The sequence below is a fragment of the Balaenoptera borealis genome, assembly GCF_965194805.1.
Source record: "Balaenoptera borealis genome assembly, chromosome: 7".
Classification (NCBI taxonomy): Eukaryota; Metazoa; Chordata; class Mammalia; order Artiodactyla; family Balaenopteridae; genus Balaenoptera; species Balaenoptera borealis.
In genome coordinates this window covers 78,517,782-78,531,743 of record NC_138864.1, presented here as the reverse complement: position 1 = coordinate 78,531,743, position 13,962 = coordinate 78,517,782, and the positions used below count along the sequence as shown (strand labels likewise).

The 13,962-nt window shown below is 36.9% G+C and overlaps 1 protein-coding gene and 1 pseudogene across 8 annotated transcripts in view; one reads left to right on the top strand and one right to left on the bottom strand.

The window, feature by feature from the left end:
* The window catches only part of PALS2 (protein associated with LIN7 2, MAGUK p55 family member), a 111,445-nt gene that overhangs the window by 42,896 nt on the left and 54,587 nt on the right, over positions 1 to 13,962 (bottom strand). For 6 of the 7 annotated variants that reach the window (XM_082398402.1, XM_082398406.1, XM_082398400.1 and 3 more), the window contains exon 2: positions 7,420 to 7,538. In XM_082398402.1, the coding sequence (XP_082254528.1) occupies positions 7,420 to 7,536 (117 nt within the window). In that variant the 5' untranslated portion in view covers positions 7,537 to 7,538. Of the gene's footprint in view, positions 1 to 7,419; positions 7,542 to 13,962 lie in introns of all 7 variants that reach the window. The other variant, XM_082398403.1, reaches the window with a different exon arrangement.
* Positions 9,220 to 12,104, top strand: LOC309632675 (protein C1orf43 homolog pseudogene; annotated as a pseudogene). The gene is made up of 2 exons: positions 9,220 to 9,255; positions 11,067 to 12,104. The product of its transcript is annotated as a protein C1orf43 homolog pseudogene (transcript).

The window sequence follows — 13,962 nt, the reverse complement described above, 5'->3', positions numbered from 1 at the left end:
GTTTCACTGCCCTAAAAATGTCCTGTGATCCACCTAGTCATCCCTCCCTTATACTCCCCAAACTGTCAACTACTGACTTTTTTGGTACTGTCTCTATAGCTTTTGCTTTTTCCGGAACGTCATATAGTTGGAATCATACAGTGTGTAGCCTTTTCAGACAGGCTTCTTTCACTTAGCAATAAGCATTTAAGGTTACTCCATCTCTTTTCATGGCTTTATTGCTTATTTCTTTTTATTGCTGAATGATATTCCATTTTATGGATGTACCACACTTTGTTTATCCATGCACCTATTGAAGGACATCTTGGTTGCATACAAGTTTTGGCAATTATGAATAAAGCTACTATAAACATTAATGTGTTTGTTTCTGTGTGGACACAAATGATCAATTCACTTGGGTAGATGTCAAGGAGCACAATCACTGGATTGTAGGGTAACACTATATTTAGCTTTGTAAGAAATTGCCAGACTGTCTTCCAAAGTAGTTGTACCATTTTGCACTGCTACCACCAATAAATGAGCAGCTGCCCTTTTAGGATATATGTTCTACAAATATTTTCTTCCAGTCTGTAGCTCACCTTTTCATTTTCTTAATGGTGTCTTTTGCAGAGGAAATCTAATTAATCATAATTTTCATTATGCCTTATGCTCTTTATGTCTTATCTAAGAAGTCTTTCTCTAATCCAAAGTCACAAGGAGTTTTTCCCTTATGTGTCTTTTTAGAATTTTTTTAGTCTTAGCTCTTACATTTAGATCTATGATCTATTTTTAGCTAATTTTTGCATATAGAGTGGGGAAAAAGATAATGTTCATTTTTTTGCATATGAATATTCAATGTTTCAGGAACGTATATTGAAAAGACTATCATTTCTTCATTGAATTATCATAGCGCTATTAACAAAAACCAGTTGACCATGTAAGTGGTCGTCTCTCTCTGGACTCTATTCTGTGCCATTGATCTGTATGCTGATACTGCATTGTCTTCATTACTGTAGGACAACAGTAATCCTTGAAATCAGGTTGTGGAAGAGATCAAATTTTGTTCTTTTTCAAAATTGTTTGTCTGGTCTAGGTCCTTCATCATCTTGTCAGTCTGAAATTTTGGCCGGGATTATACTGAATCTTTAGCTCGGTTTCCAGAGAATTAACATTTTAAGATTATTGAGCCTTCCAATTCCTTCATTTATGTAAGTATGTATGTATGTATGCCTTTAATTTCAGCAATGTTTTGTAGTTTTCAGTGTACAGGTCTTGCACATATTTTTAAAAATTTATTTCTTTTTCATTAAATTACAATTTCCAATTGTTCATTGCTAGTATATAAAAATACAATTGATTTACATAGATTAATCTTTTATCTTGTGTCCTTGCTAAACTCACTAATTAGTTCTAGAGGGTTTTTTTTTTTTCTTCCTTCTGATAGATTCTTAGGATTTTTGGCATAGATGATAATGTCATCCTTGAATAAAGACAGTTAATTTTTTCCTCTTCAATCCGTATGCCTTTTATTTTTTTTTCCTCGCATTTTGCTCTAGCAAAGACTCCCAGTACAAAGTCTAAAGGAAGTGATAACAGTTGAACAGAAGTGATCTTAGAAAGCATTCTATCTTCCACCATGAATTACCATGTTAACTGTAGGGTTTTTATAGATGCCCTTCATTAGGTTGAGGCAATTTTCTTCTATTCTTAGTTTGCTGAGTTTTTATCAGGAATGGATATTCAATTTTGTAAAATGCTTTTCCCACAACTATGAACATCAAACGATTTTGCTTATCATGTCATTAAAATGGTGACAAACATTTATTGGTTTTCAAATGTTAAGAAGCTTGTATTTTTAAGACAAAACTCACTTGGTAATGAGGTATTATCCTTTTTGTATGTTGCTAGATTTGATTTGCTAATATTTTCTTAAGAACTTGAAGTCTATGTCCATGAGGGATACTATTCTGTAGTTCTCTTTAACTGAACTGTTTTTAGCTGGTTTTGTTATCAGGGTAACACCAAGACTAGTAAAACAAAATTGGAAATGTTCCCTTCTCTTTCTTTTTTCTAGAAGAAATCATGTAAAATTGGTATCATTTCTTCCTTAAATGTTTGAATTTTCTTTTGAAGCCGTCTAGGCTGGAGCTTCAAGTTTTGTGTTTTTTTAAAAAATTTATTTATTTATTTATTTTTGGCTGTGTTGGGTCTTCGTTTCTGTGCGAGGGCTTTCTCTAGTTGCGGCGAGCAGGGGCCACTCTTCATTGCGGAGTGCAGGCCTCTCACTGTCGTGGCCTCTCTTGTTGCGGAGCACAAGCTCCAGACGCGCAGGCTCAGTAGTTGTGGCTCACGGGCCTAGTTCCTCCACGGCATGTGGGATCTTCCCAGACCAGGGCTCGAACCCATGTCGCCTGCATTTGCAGGCAGATTCTCAACCGCTGCGCCACAAGGGAAGCCCGTGGAGCTTCAAGTTTTAAACTGCAAATATTCAATTATAAAAAACAGATATAGTGCTAGTCAGGTTATCTACTCTTATCTAGGTTTTAGTCATTTGCATCTGTCAGGAAATTAGCTACATCTAGTTATATTTATTGCCATAAAGTTGCTCACATTATTTCTTATTATTCTTGCAATGTCTGTTGGATTTGTAGCAACGTCCTCTCTTTCACTTCTGATACTGATAATTTGTGTCTAGCTAGAGGTTTACCAATTGTATTAATATACTAAGAGTTATATTGATTTTTTTCTATTTGTCTTTTTATATTCACTCATCTTTATTATTTACTACTTTCTGCTTATTTTGAGTTTAATTTGTTCTTCTTCTATTTGCTTAAGGTGTACACATGAACATTGATTTAAATATTGTCCTTTTCTAATATAGGCATTTCCCTCTAAGCGCTGCTTTGTTGCACCCCACAAGTTCTGACATGTATTTTCATTTCATTCAATTCAAAATATTTTTTATGTTTCTTTGTGATTTCTCCTTTGACCCATGGCTATTTTGAAGTATGCTGTTTAATTTCCACATATTTGGGGATTTGCGGAATAACTCTGTTATTAATTTTTAGTTTGATTTTGCTGTAATCTGTACTAGTTTCCTAGGTCTGTTATAACAAACTGAGTGTGAACTCTGCCCAATGTCCCACATGTTATGAGGACTTTCCACTCAGGCTGGTGGGAATGCCAACTAAACTATTCCCCATCCCTTGTGAGCCCTGGAAATTGTTTGGCCTACTGTGCTTTCCAGTGGGTCTTTCCTTGGACTCTAGACCTGTGCTTCACATATGCACAATCAGCACTCAGCCAGAGATTTGAGGGCACCCCTAAGCAAATCTCCTTAGCTTCCTCCTCCCTGATACTCTGCTACACAAATTCCAGTCACCTCCACCTCCCCAAATGCCAAGCTCTATTAAGACTGCTGTGCTGTTTGTGCTTCCTCTTTCTGCACTGCAGCATGGAAACTACCCTCAGTTTCATAATGCTCGCCTCATTTCTTTCCTTTCTCTCAGGCATCACAATCCTGTGCTGCCTGTTGTCCCATGTCTGAAGATGGTCACCCCCCTCCACCTTTGTGCTAACTTTGCTAGTTTCCGGAGTGAGGGTAATTCAAGTCTATTTTCTCTCCCTTATAGCTTGGGTGGAATTTATTCATTCTTATAATTTTACTTTTGGTGGCTACCCTAGAGATCTCAACATGCATCCCTGACTTTTTTTTTTTTTTTAATTTATTTTATTTTTGGCTGTGTTGGGTCTTCGTTGCTGCATGTGAGCTTTCTCTCGTTGCGGCGAGCGGGGGCTACTCTTTGTTGCAGTGCACAGGCTTCCCATTGTGGCAGCTTCTCTTGTTGCAGAGCACGGGCTCTAGGTGCGTGGGCTTCAGTAGTTGTGGCACACAGGCTCAGTAGTTGTGGCACACGGGCTTAGTTGCTCTGTGGCATGTGGGATCTTCCCGGACCAGGGCTCAAACCCATGTCCCCTGCATTGGCAGGTGGATTCTTAACCACTGCACCACCAGGGAAGCCCCGCATCCCTGACTGTTTATACAACCTTAAGACATTACTTTTACCACTTCCTGAATAATGAGAGCATCTTACAATTGTCTGAATCACTAAGTCCTTCCTTTTTGGCTATCATTTGCACATATTTCACTTATATACATGCTATAAATGCCACAAGACATTACTATTATTTCATCTTAAAAATCAGTATGATTTTATATTTACTCACTAATGTTCCCTTTATTTTGTCATTCTTTCTGCCTGAAGAACTTCCTTTTGCATTTATTGTTGAGTAAATGGAGACAATTTTTCTCAGATGTTGTTTGTCTAAAAAGAAAATCCTTATTTTGCTTTCATTTCTGAAGGTTGCTTTTGCTGAAAAGGGAATTTGAGGTTGGCAGTGTTTTTCTTTGAAAAGTTTAAGGATCTCAATCCATTCTGTTATGACTTCCATAACAGAGTTCCTGTTTTATTGCTAACCATTAGTCTTACTGTTTCTCCTTAATGTGTCTTTCTTCTCCAGTTGCTTTACAAATTTTCATTTTATCTTTGATTTTCAGGAGTTGGTGATATTCTGAGGAATGTTTTGCTTTGTATTTTCCCTGCCAGGGGGTTCACTTGCCTTCCTGAATCTGTCAGTTGATGTTGTTGTTCATTAGGTTTGAAAATTCTCGGCCATTGTGTCTTGAACTATTTCTTCTGTCCCATTCCCCCTCTCCCTCTTTCTGGGATATTAATTGCATGTGTATTTGATCTTTTTGAGTATGCCTCACATATTGTCTTTTCCAGACATACTTTTCTATGAATTTCGGTTTAGATGTTTTCTGTTGACCTGTCTTCAAATTCACTAATCTTCTTTTCTGCTGTGTTTAGTCTCCTATTGGCTTGGCCAAAAAGTTCATTAGGTTAACAAATATGTTGTTCAATAAAATTCCTGGTGAAGATGAAAAATGTGCCTTTTATTTTTACTTAAAACCGAGTGAACTTTTTGGCCAACCCAATATTAAACCCATCAAATGAGCTCTTAATCAGATATTGTATTTTTGAGTCCTTGAATAACCATTTGATTGTTTTTGATTCTTATTTTCTAGTAATATTTTAAATGTCTTCATTTTTTCCCACTTTTTTCTTCTATTAAAAATATGTTATTTAGGGACTTCCCTGGTGATCCAGTGGCTAAGACTCCAAGCTCCCAATGCAGGGGGCCGGGGTTTGATCCCTGGTCAGGGAACTAGATTCCACAAGCCGCAACTAAGAGTTCGCATGCCACAACTAAAGATCCCACACGCAGCAACTAAGACCCAGTGCAGCCAAATAAATAAATAAATAAATAATTTTTTCAAGCCCCAAAAAACAAGGTATCACTTAAAAAAAAATGTTATTTAAAAATCTTTGTTTATAAACTTTAATAAAAGGGTCATCTACGGGACTGCTTCTGTTGTCTTTCTCATGATTATTAGTCACATGCCCCTGCCTTTCCACAGGTCTAGCAATGTATTGCTCGCTGTTTCCTCAGCAATTTATCCATTTTTCTCCCTACTTGTGCTGGGAGTGTTGGCCTGCTGTGACTTATTATCTCTTTCCTGGAAGAAAGTCCTCCCTTCCTCCTGGGATTTCCGTGCCTTCAATGTAAGGAATACCCAACTACTATTGCTTTTATTTTTTGAGAAGCTGCTTGAATGTTGGATACTACTGGGTGACTCTCTTCCTAATTTCAATTTTATCATCAAAAGATTACAGTAGCACTTCAGCTGCTCAAAAGTCATCCAGCCATTTCACTTGTTAAGAACAGTGAACAAGATAATCTTCTGAAAGGCCAATATCAGTGACACAAAAGCCAATAATTTTTTACGCACAGAAATTCTTAAGAATACACACACACAGAGACACACAAACACAGCTTGTGCTGTGGTAGAAAGAGCACAGAATTTGAAGAAACAAGATCTGGTCTAAATATTTTTGTCATTTACTAGCTAAGTGACCCTAGGCAAATAATTTTTCTATTTTCAAAACTTAGTTTTCAATTCATAAAGTTGTTGCAAAGATGGAACAGTATATTTTAAAAACCCTTATAAACAATAAACACATTGTAAGATGACTTACATAATATTATCTAGTTTGAAATCTACATCTAAAAGCTGTAAATTAAATAAACATGGAGATGGGGTGCAATAGATACACTGGCAATAAAAACTGACAACCAACAGTAAGTATGATATCAAGGGAGAAGTAAACACTACTTTTAAAGTAGCAATAAGAGCTCAGGGCGAGCAATTTAATTAACAGGCTTAAACAGCCCTTACTTATTTCAACAGACCCTGAAACTATTACTTTATCTCAACACAGTATAGTGACTGACATTTGTTACAAGAAGCTTGTATCTGAAGGAAAATCATATCCCATATATTATTATTAAAGGAATATCTAATAAATTTTTGAAAGACTACAGTCAAAAATGACTAAAATAAAAATTCTAGTTGGGTGATCTGCAAGTGGATAAGTTTCTACTTAGAAACCAAAGCTTTTATGTCACATGATCTTAGAATGATTACACTGATGAATAAAACGAAGAATCTGCATCATTAACTCACTCCTACTAATAGAACACTTTGTAAAAAGTATGATTTTTCAGAACTCTTAGAAGAAGACAAGTAAGAGACTATGGCTAAAAAATGATCACAGGAGAGGGTGAAATCAACATTTTAGGAATGACAAGATGGTTACATGAAGAAAAGGTCAGAGACATAAACGATAAGGTCCTACTGTATAGCAAAGGGAACTATATTCAGTATCTTGTAAGAGAAATAAAAGGGAAGAAAAGAAAAAGAGAGGGTATATGGCACAGGTTCTTGAAAGCAAGGATCATCTGAAGAATGCAAGAGCACGGTTGTGAAATAGTTAATACGCTAAGCTTTAGTGACATTTACAAAAATTATTACAGGGAAATAGTATAATTGAAATGAAACTGGGCCAAAAATGGTTGTAAAAATATATTTATGGATGAGTTAAAAAGATTACTAGAGAGTTGCTTATGGAAACACACTCAAAATGTCAGGGTTACCAAGAAAAAACAAGATTTCAAAAAGTACTAGATATAGGAAGTCAAGAACTGAAATGAAAAAACAGGTACATGGTCCAATGTAAAAGAAGAAAGTCAGTACCTCGTTGTTGAAAACGGAGACAGGACCAGAATCTTTTCCACAGACCTCCGTTATAACACAACTGTTCAGTTATTATTTCCCTAAAACTTTAAAGTCAGCACAGAAAAGGCAAAAGTGGTCTAATTTCTGTGTACAGTAAGATCTCATTAGCTGTTAACTGTTATTATTTGCTAACAAAGGCTAAGGTATATTAACCAGGGTCTAAAATGGTAATCTGAAAAGACCTCTGTAAAAACAATAAAAAAAAATAATTTAGTTATCTTATGAATAAACCAATATACCTTAGCGAGTGATTTTACAATAGGATTCTCCATTATCCCCTTGAGGAAAATTAGGTCTATTTCTTCTGCTCCTGTAGATGAGGGCAGCTCCGTAAGGTTATCCAACACTTGCTGCATTGCTGCTGAGATAAAAGCAATAGTAAAAAAAAGCAAACCTTAAATTCCAAGCTATTATGAAATACAACTATAAAATAATTCAAGTAAAAAGACATTATCAATTAACACTCTTTTGAAAAGTCACATTTAAAGAACTGAATTGTTGAATAGTAGAAATTTCAAATGGACTTCCCATGAATTAGCAGCAGGATAGGTTTTTACATGCAATTTGGGGTTTACCAGACTATATAATGCATATTTAGAACCTTATACTTGTTTTTTATTTTTCAAATTTAAAAACATTACTTAAGAAGAAATATAAAATTGTAATAGAGCAATAAAAAAAAAAGATTAATCAAGAAACTTCCAACAAGCCCAGAACCAGATGACTTCACCAGTGAATTCAAGAACTAAAACCATTACTTCACAAAGTCTTCCAAAAAAAAGTACAAGAGGAAGGAACGCTTCCCAACTATTCTGTGAGATCCTGATACTAAATCCAGACAAAGACATCACAAGAAGACTACAGCCAATATCCTTTACAAGTACAGAGGCAAAAATCTTTAATAAAACACTAGCAAACTGAATCCAGCAACGAATGAAAACTATTGTACACAATGACCAAGTACAATTTATCCCAGGAGTGCAAGGGTGGTTAATCAACATATGATAATCAATCAATGTAATACACTGTATTAATAAAACAAAACCACATGGTATCTCAATAGGCACAGAGAAAGCATTTGACAAAATCCAATACCCTTTCATGATAAAAAAAAATATTCAACTAGGAATAGAAGGAAATTTCCATTTCCTCAAGGGCATCTATGAAAAACCCATAGCTAACATCATACTTAATGGTGAAAGACTGGATGCTTTCCCATAGATCAGGAACCAGGCAAGGATGTCTACTCTTGCCATTTCTACTCAACACTGTACTGGAGGGTCTAGCCATGGCAGTTAGGCAACAAAATAAGAGGCATCCAGATGAAAAATGAATAAGTAAAACTATCTCTTTTTGCAGATGACATGATCTCATATATAGAAAACCCTAAGGAATATATACAAAAAATTTATTAGAACTAAATAAATGAGTTCAGTAGGGTTGCAAGATAGAAGATCAAAATACAAAAATCAATTGTATTTCTATACACTAGCAATGAACAATCCGAAAATGAAATTAAGAAAACCATTCCTTTTACAATAGCATTAAAACAATAAAAATCATTAGAAATAAATGTAACAAAAGAACTGTAAGATTTTAACAGTGAAACTATAAAACATCATTGAAAGAATTAAAGAAGACTTAAATAAAAAGATACCCATATTCATGGATTCTATAGAAGACTTACTATTGTTAAGATGGCAGTATTTCTCAAATTGATCTACAGGTTTAATGCAATCCCTATTAAAATCTCAGCTCCCCTCGCCCTTTCTGGTAGAAACTGTTATATAAGCTGATACAAAAATTCATGTGGGAAATGCAATGAACCCAGCATAGCCAAACAATCTTCAAAAACAACAAAGCTGGAGGACTCACACTTACTTCAAAACTGACTAAAAAGCTACAGTAATCAAGACTGTGTGGTACTAGCATAAAGACATATAACTGAGAGTCCATAAATAAATCCACTTTACGGTCATTAGATTTTTAACTAGAGTGGCAAGACAATTCAAAGAAGGAAAGAACAGTCTTTTCAAAAAATGAATTTGGGACAACTGGATATGCATATGAAGAAGGTACAGCTAGACCCCTACTTCATTCAATATCACAGCCTTAATTTTATTCAGATTAGTTTTACTAATTTTATTTTCCCTTGATGCTTCTTTAGAATAAGTCTACTAATAGTGCAGTTTGTTTTTAATATTTTTATTTTTTATTAAAATAAAACATTGTCAAAAGTCAGATTGTATTACTAAGTGGCTTATAATGAAATACAGCAGTTCTCTGTTCCATGCTGTCAGCCTCCTTCCCAACTTATCCTATTCTACAGAAGCAACTACTTTGAATTTGTTGTTTCTTTTAATCACAGCTGTATTTCTGGGTAATGTGCTAATATTGCTACTTTTTGATTTACCCATTTTATACATTATTTACTTTTGTTAGAATAGTACTAGTGTGATGCTTTTACTTCCCCCTATCTCCACACTGGCAATTTTTATTTATTTTTATTTATTTATTTGTTTTGGTTACCCCATGCAGCATATGGGATCTCAGCTCCCTGACCAGGGATTGAACCTGTACCCCCTGCACTGGAAGTGCAGAGTCTTAACCAATGGACCGCCAGGGAAGCCCCCAGACTGGCAGTTTTTAAAATAAAATCAACAGTTAGTGCTTTTCATATAGGACTCCTACAAGTTTTTTCCCAAATGTTCCAACAAACTTCTCCCATTTTTATCAGTTTTTCCAAATGCTCAAATATCAGAACTATTCCCTGACTTCTAACCCTGAACTCTCTCCCAAGTATTTTTCTCTCGCACTTTAATTGGAACAGGTTCATCTTTAGGTCTCCTTCTCAGTATGTATAAATGAGTGACAATTTTGGAAGTAAAGAGGTAAACAGGAGAAAAATGTGCATTTACAACAGGCAGAAGGAAAACTGATATTGAGGTAAAATGAAGAAAGAAGACACTAGGAAATAAAGAATATAAACCAAGTTTACTTCATAATTTTGCTTTAAGTCCAAAGTGTACTCTGCGCAGGGAACAACAGAATCAACAATCTGTAGGAGTATTCTTACCCTGTGGCTGGCTATAAACGTAGTTAACTCTACTTTTCATGAGTACTTTTTTCTTTCCTTTGACATTCTATGTATGTCTTTATTTTTATTTTTATTGTGGAAAATTCCAAACATACACAAAAGGAGACAACAACACACCCAACAATTATCAGCTCTAACAATTAGCAACTCATGGCCAATTTTGTTTCATACCCCCATATACTTTCTAACCTACATAACTCTGAGGCAAATCCCAGGTGTCCTATTTCAGTGTTTATGTCTACAAGATCAGGACTCTTTTTAAACAATATAACAATACTGTTAGCACACCTAACAAAATAACAGTAATTCCTTAAGATCATCAAATATATAGCTGGTGTTTAAATTTCCAGTTGTACTGAAGATTTTTTTAAAAATGTATCTTCTATATTGGTTCTTGCAGCATTTGAATTTTTATATTTGTGCTTAATTACATGGGAAGAAAAGTGGCAGAGATTGTGAAATATACCCTTGGTTATTTTGAAGACCTTTGTAAGTTGTTACTGATTCTTTAGTATATGAAATTTAATTAAAAACTAGTAAGTCTGTCAATATCCCATGTCCTGAAAAGGGAATCTAAATTATAAAGTTGCCAAACATTCCTAAACTAATTGGTATATTTAATGGAGTTTTAATAAAAATACAGTAGACCCCCTATGTAACCATGTTTTCAGGCCAAGTCTGGCTTGGTCTTCCCTCCACTAAGGAAATGGCCTGGCTGGGGAGCTCCAGGGAACTTGGGCTGAGGAGGCAGGGCAGTGGGGTAAACTGATGCAGCTCTACACAGGTTAGGGAGGCCAGTCTGGAGTGAATGTTGTGCTGGTGAAGGTTGACGGGAATCTGGTATTTTTACTGCCATTTATTTTTGTGAAGAAGTAAATCATGAGCTTCACAATGAAATCTTGAAGGGGACCTCATGTCTCTGAGGGGTACATGCCCCCAAAGTCTTCAAATAGGAGACTGATATTCTACTGTCCAGACTTTGGGATATCAAGTACAAACCTTGACTCCTTGTGGAGGATGGTCCAAGACTGCTACAGCTGGAAACCCAAGGAAGTCAGAATTGCTACAACTATCTGCATAGGATGAAACTTATGGACACCATCTGTGCCTCTGAAAACCCACTTCGAGCTGAAGGCTGGCATCCCTATTCCTTAATGGGCAAGATTTTAGGCTCCTATCTGCTAGATCTCCCGAAACACTAGTAATCCTTTCAAGGGTATATGCAAGCCCTTCACTGATACCCTGCTGGATGGCTGAGACAGCCTGCCATGGGACATGGGTCTGTGACCAGAGAGAGTACCTGTGCTAACAGGAGGCCCTGACTGAGCTGGCCCTGTGGTCAAAGCTCAAAGTGGGAGCTCTCAGCAACACCTCCGTCAGCAGCCAAAGACCTAACCCAGTCTCCTGAAGTCTCCCAACGGCCATCAGGTGACACACCTCCTCTACAGTCAGAAGAGTAAACATGCCAAACACTTCCTCAAACCAAAGAGCTCTAAGGACAACTACAGTGGATCCTTGAACAGCATGGATATGAACTACTCAGGTCCACGTATGTGTGGACTACTGTCAGTAAACATGTACTACAGTACTAATCATCTGCTGTTGGTTGAATCTGCCAACATGGAACTGCGGAGACAGCATAAGGGGATTTTCCACTGTGTGGAGGGTGGGTGCTGTTGTTCAAGGGTCAACTGTATAACACATTGGGGAGTACTCTGCGATGGAACTGAAGGACTCTCATGGGAGACTGAGACAGACAGACTGCAGTGGGCTTGCCAGGCAGCCCAAGGGTCATCTGGTTCTGCAGGCCCAGAGTGGGCCAGCTGAAGCCCCTTTGAGTCCAGAGCTCTTAGAGCTTGTACCTAGAGGATCATTCCCTAGCCCTTTCTTACGGGCAGTTTAAGAACATGTGCTAAGACTTGATTTTCCCCTGGTAGCACTCTTTTCTGGAGTTGAATTCAGATGTTACTCTTAATGTTTACTGTCAAAAAGTCCTCACTTAGTTCACTTGCCCCATTCCAGGCTATTTAATTCCCAAGTTGAGAGTTGGGGTGAGGGGACTTGCTATTTTCCATATCTTCCCTTTTTGAATGGAAACTATTTGGGTTTAGGGAGTTGCAGAGTTGACAGGTGGGAAAAGCAGACAGGAACTGGTGAGGAGGTTAGGTGAGGGGGTGGGTGAGTGTGGAACAACCCACCCTGGTGCTCCAGTTACACCAGAATGTCAAACATTAGCATAACTTCCCAGACCTGCAAGGATCTGCCCTAACACCTTTACTCTATACTCCGTCATGAATAAAATTAATAACATTCGAACACCTGGCATAATCCCAATCTCTCTCATTTATTGGGATGTTATGGGACAGGGTGAAGAAATAATTGCCCCTCACAAGCCAATTCACTGGCTTATAAATTAGTTATCTAATAACATTAACTATCGAAAAAAATACAACAGTTCTTTTTAACTAAATCATCCTAAAAGCATATGAAAAAAATAAACAATATGAGAAAATAACAACAAAGAGCAGTGAGAGAGAATTAACCTCATAAAATATTAAAACATTAACTAAATCTGGGACTTCCCTGGGCACAGTGCTTAAGAATCCTCCTGCCAATGCAGGGGACACGGGTTTGAGCCTGGGTCCAGGAAGATCCCACATGCCACGGAGCAACAAAGCCCATGTACCACAACTACTAAGCCTGCATTCTAGAGTCTGCGAGCCACAACTACTGAGCCTGCAAACCACAACTACTGAAGCCCGTGTGCCTAGAGCCCATGCTCTGCAACAAAGGAAGCCACCGCAACGAGAAGCCCGCGCACTGTAGTGAAGAGTAGCCCCACTCACTGCAACTAGAGAAAGCCCGCGCACAGCAGCGAAAACCCAATGTAGCCAAAAAAAATAAATAAATAAAATAAATTAATTTAAAAAAAACATTAACTAAATCTATAATAACAACTCAGACACGGATTACCACAAGGCAACTCTTGCATGTGAAAGCTTAATATATGAAACAGGAAGCTCTCTGTAGTGGGAACCTTGCAAAGTTGAGCTGGAGCCAGAGAAGCAGGGAAGTGTCCCAATTTACTCAGAGATTCCAGGAAGAAAGGAAAGTCCCAAAACTCAGAAGGTAAGTTTCCTACAAGTTCCACTCCTCCTCCTTAATTACGGAAGGATGGACTCTTTAATCAGAAGCCAGATTCAATGATACACAAATGGGATTCCTATTTAAACTGGAGAAAATTTAATATATTTAATCTAGACCCTTCAATTACAAATATGTTCACTACACATCAAGGATCACTACACATGAACACTAAAAGCATGACTGCAACTCACCAAATTCAACAAATAAATATTAACTGCCAAAGAAACAGACTTACTATCTACCAGGGGATTAAAACAAAAGAAAAGAAAGAGCAGAAGAAAGAAAAAGATTAAATTATAGGGTGGGTTAGGGGGTGGGAATATCAGGGATCAAACTGAAGAATTTTCCCACTAGAAAAGGGCAAAGTATGAGAAACCTGCTACGGATCATGAAAGAACAAAATTTACAAGGTAATGGGAAATTCAAAAAAAGAACTAAAACGGAAAGCAGAAATTAATCCAAGAAGAAGAAGAAAAAAAAAAAACCCATAGATTTGATCAATCCATTCTGGCTGTTTCAAAGGTCCAATAAAAAGAGA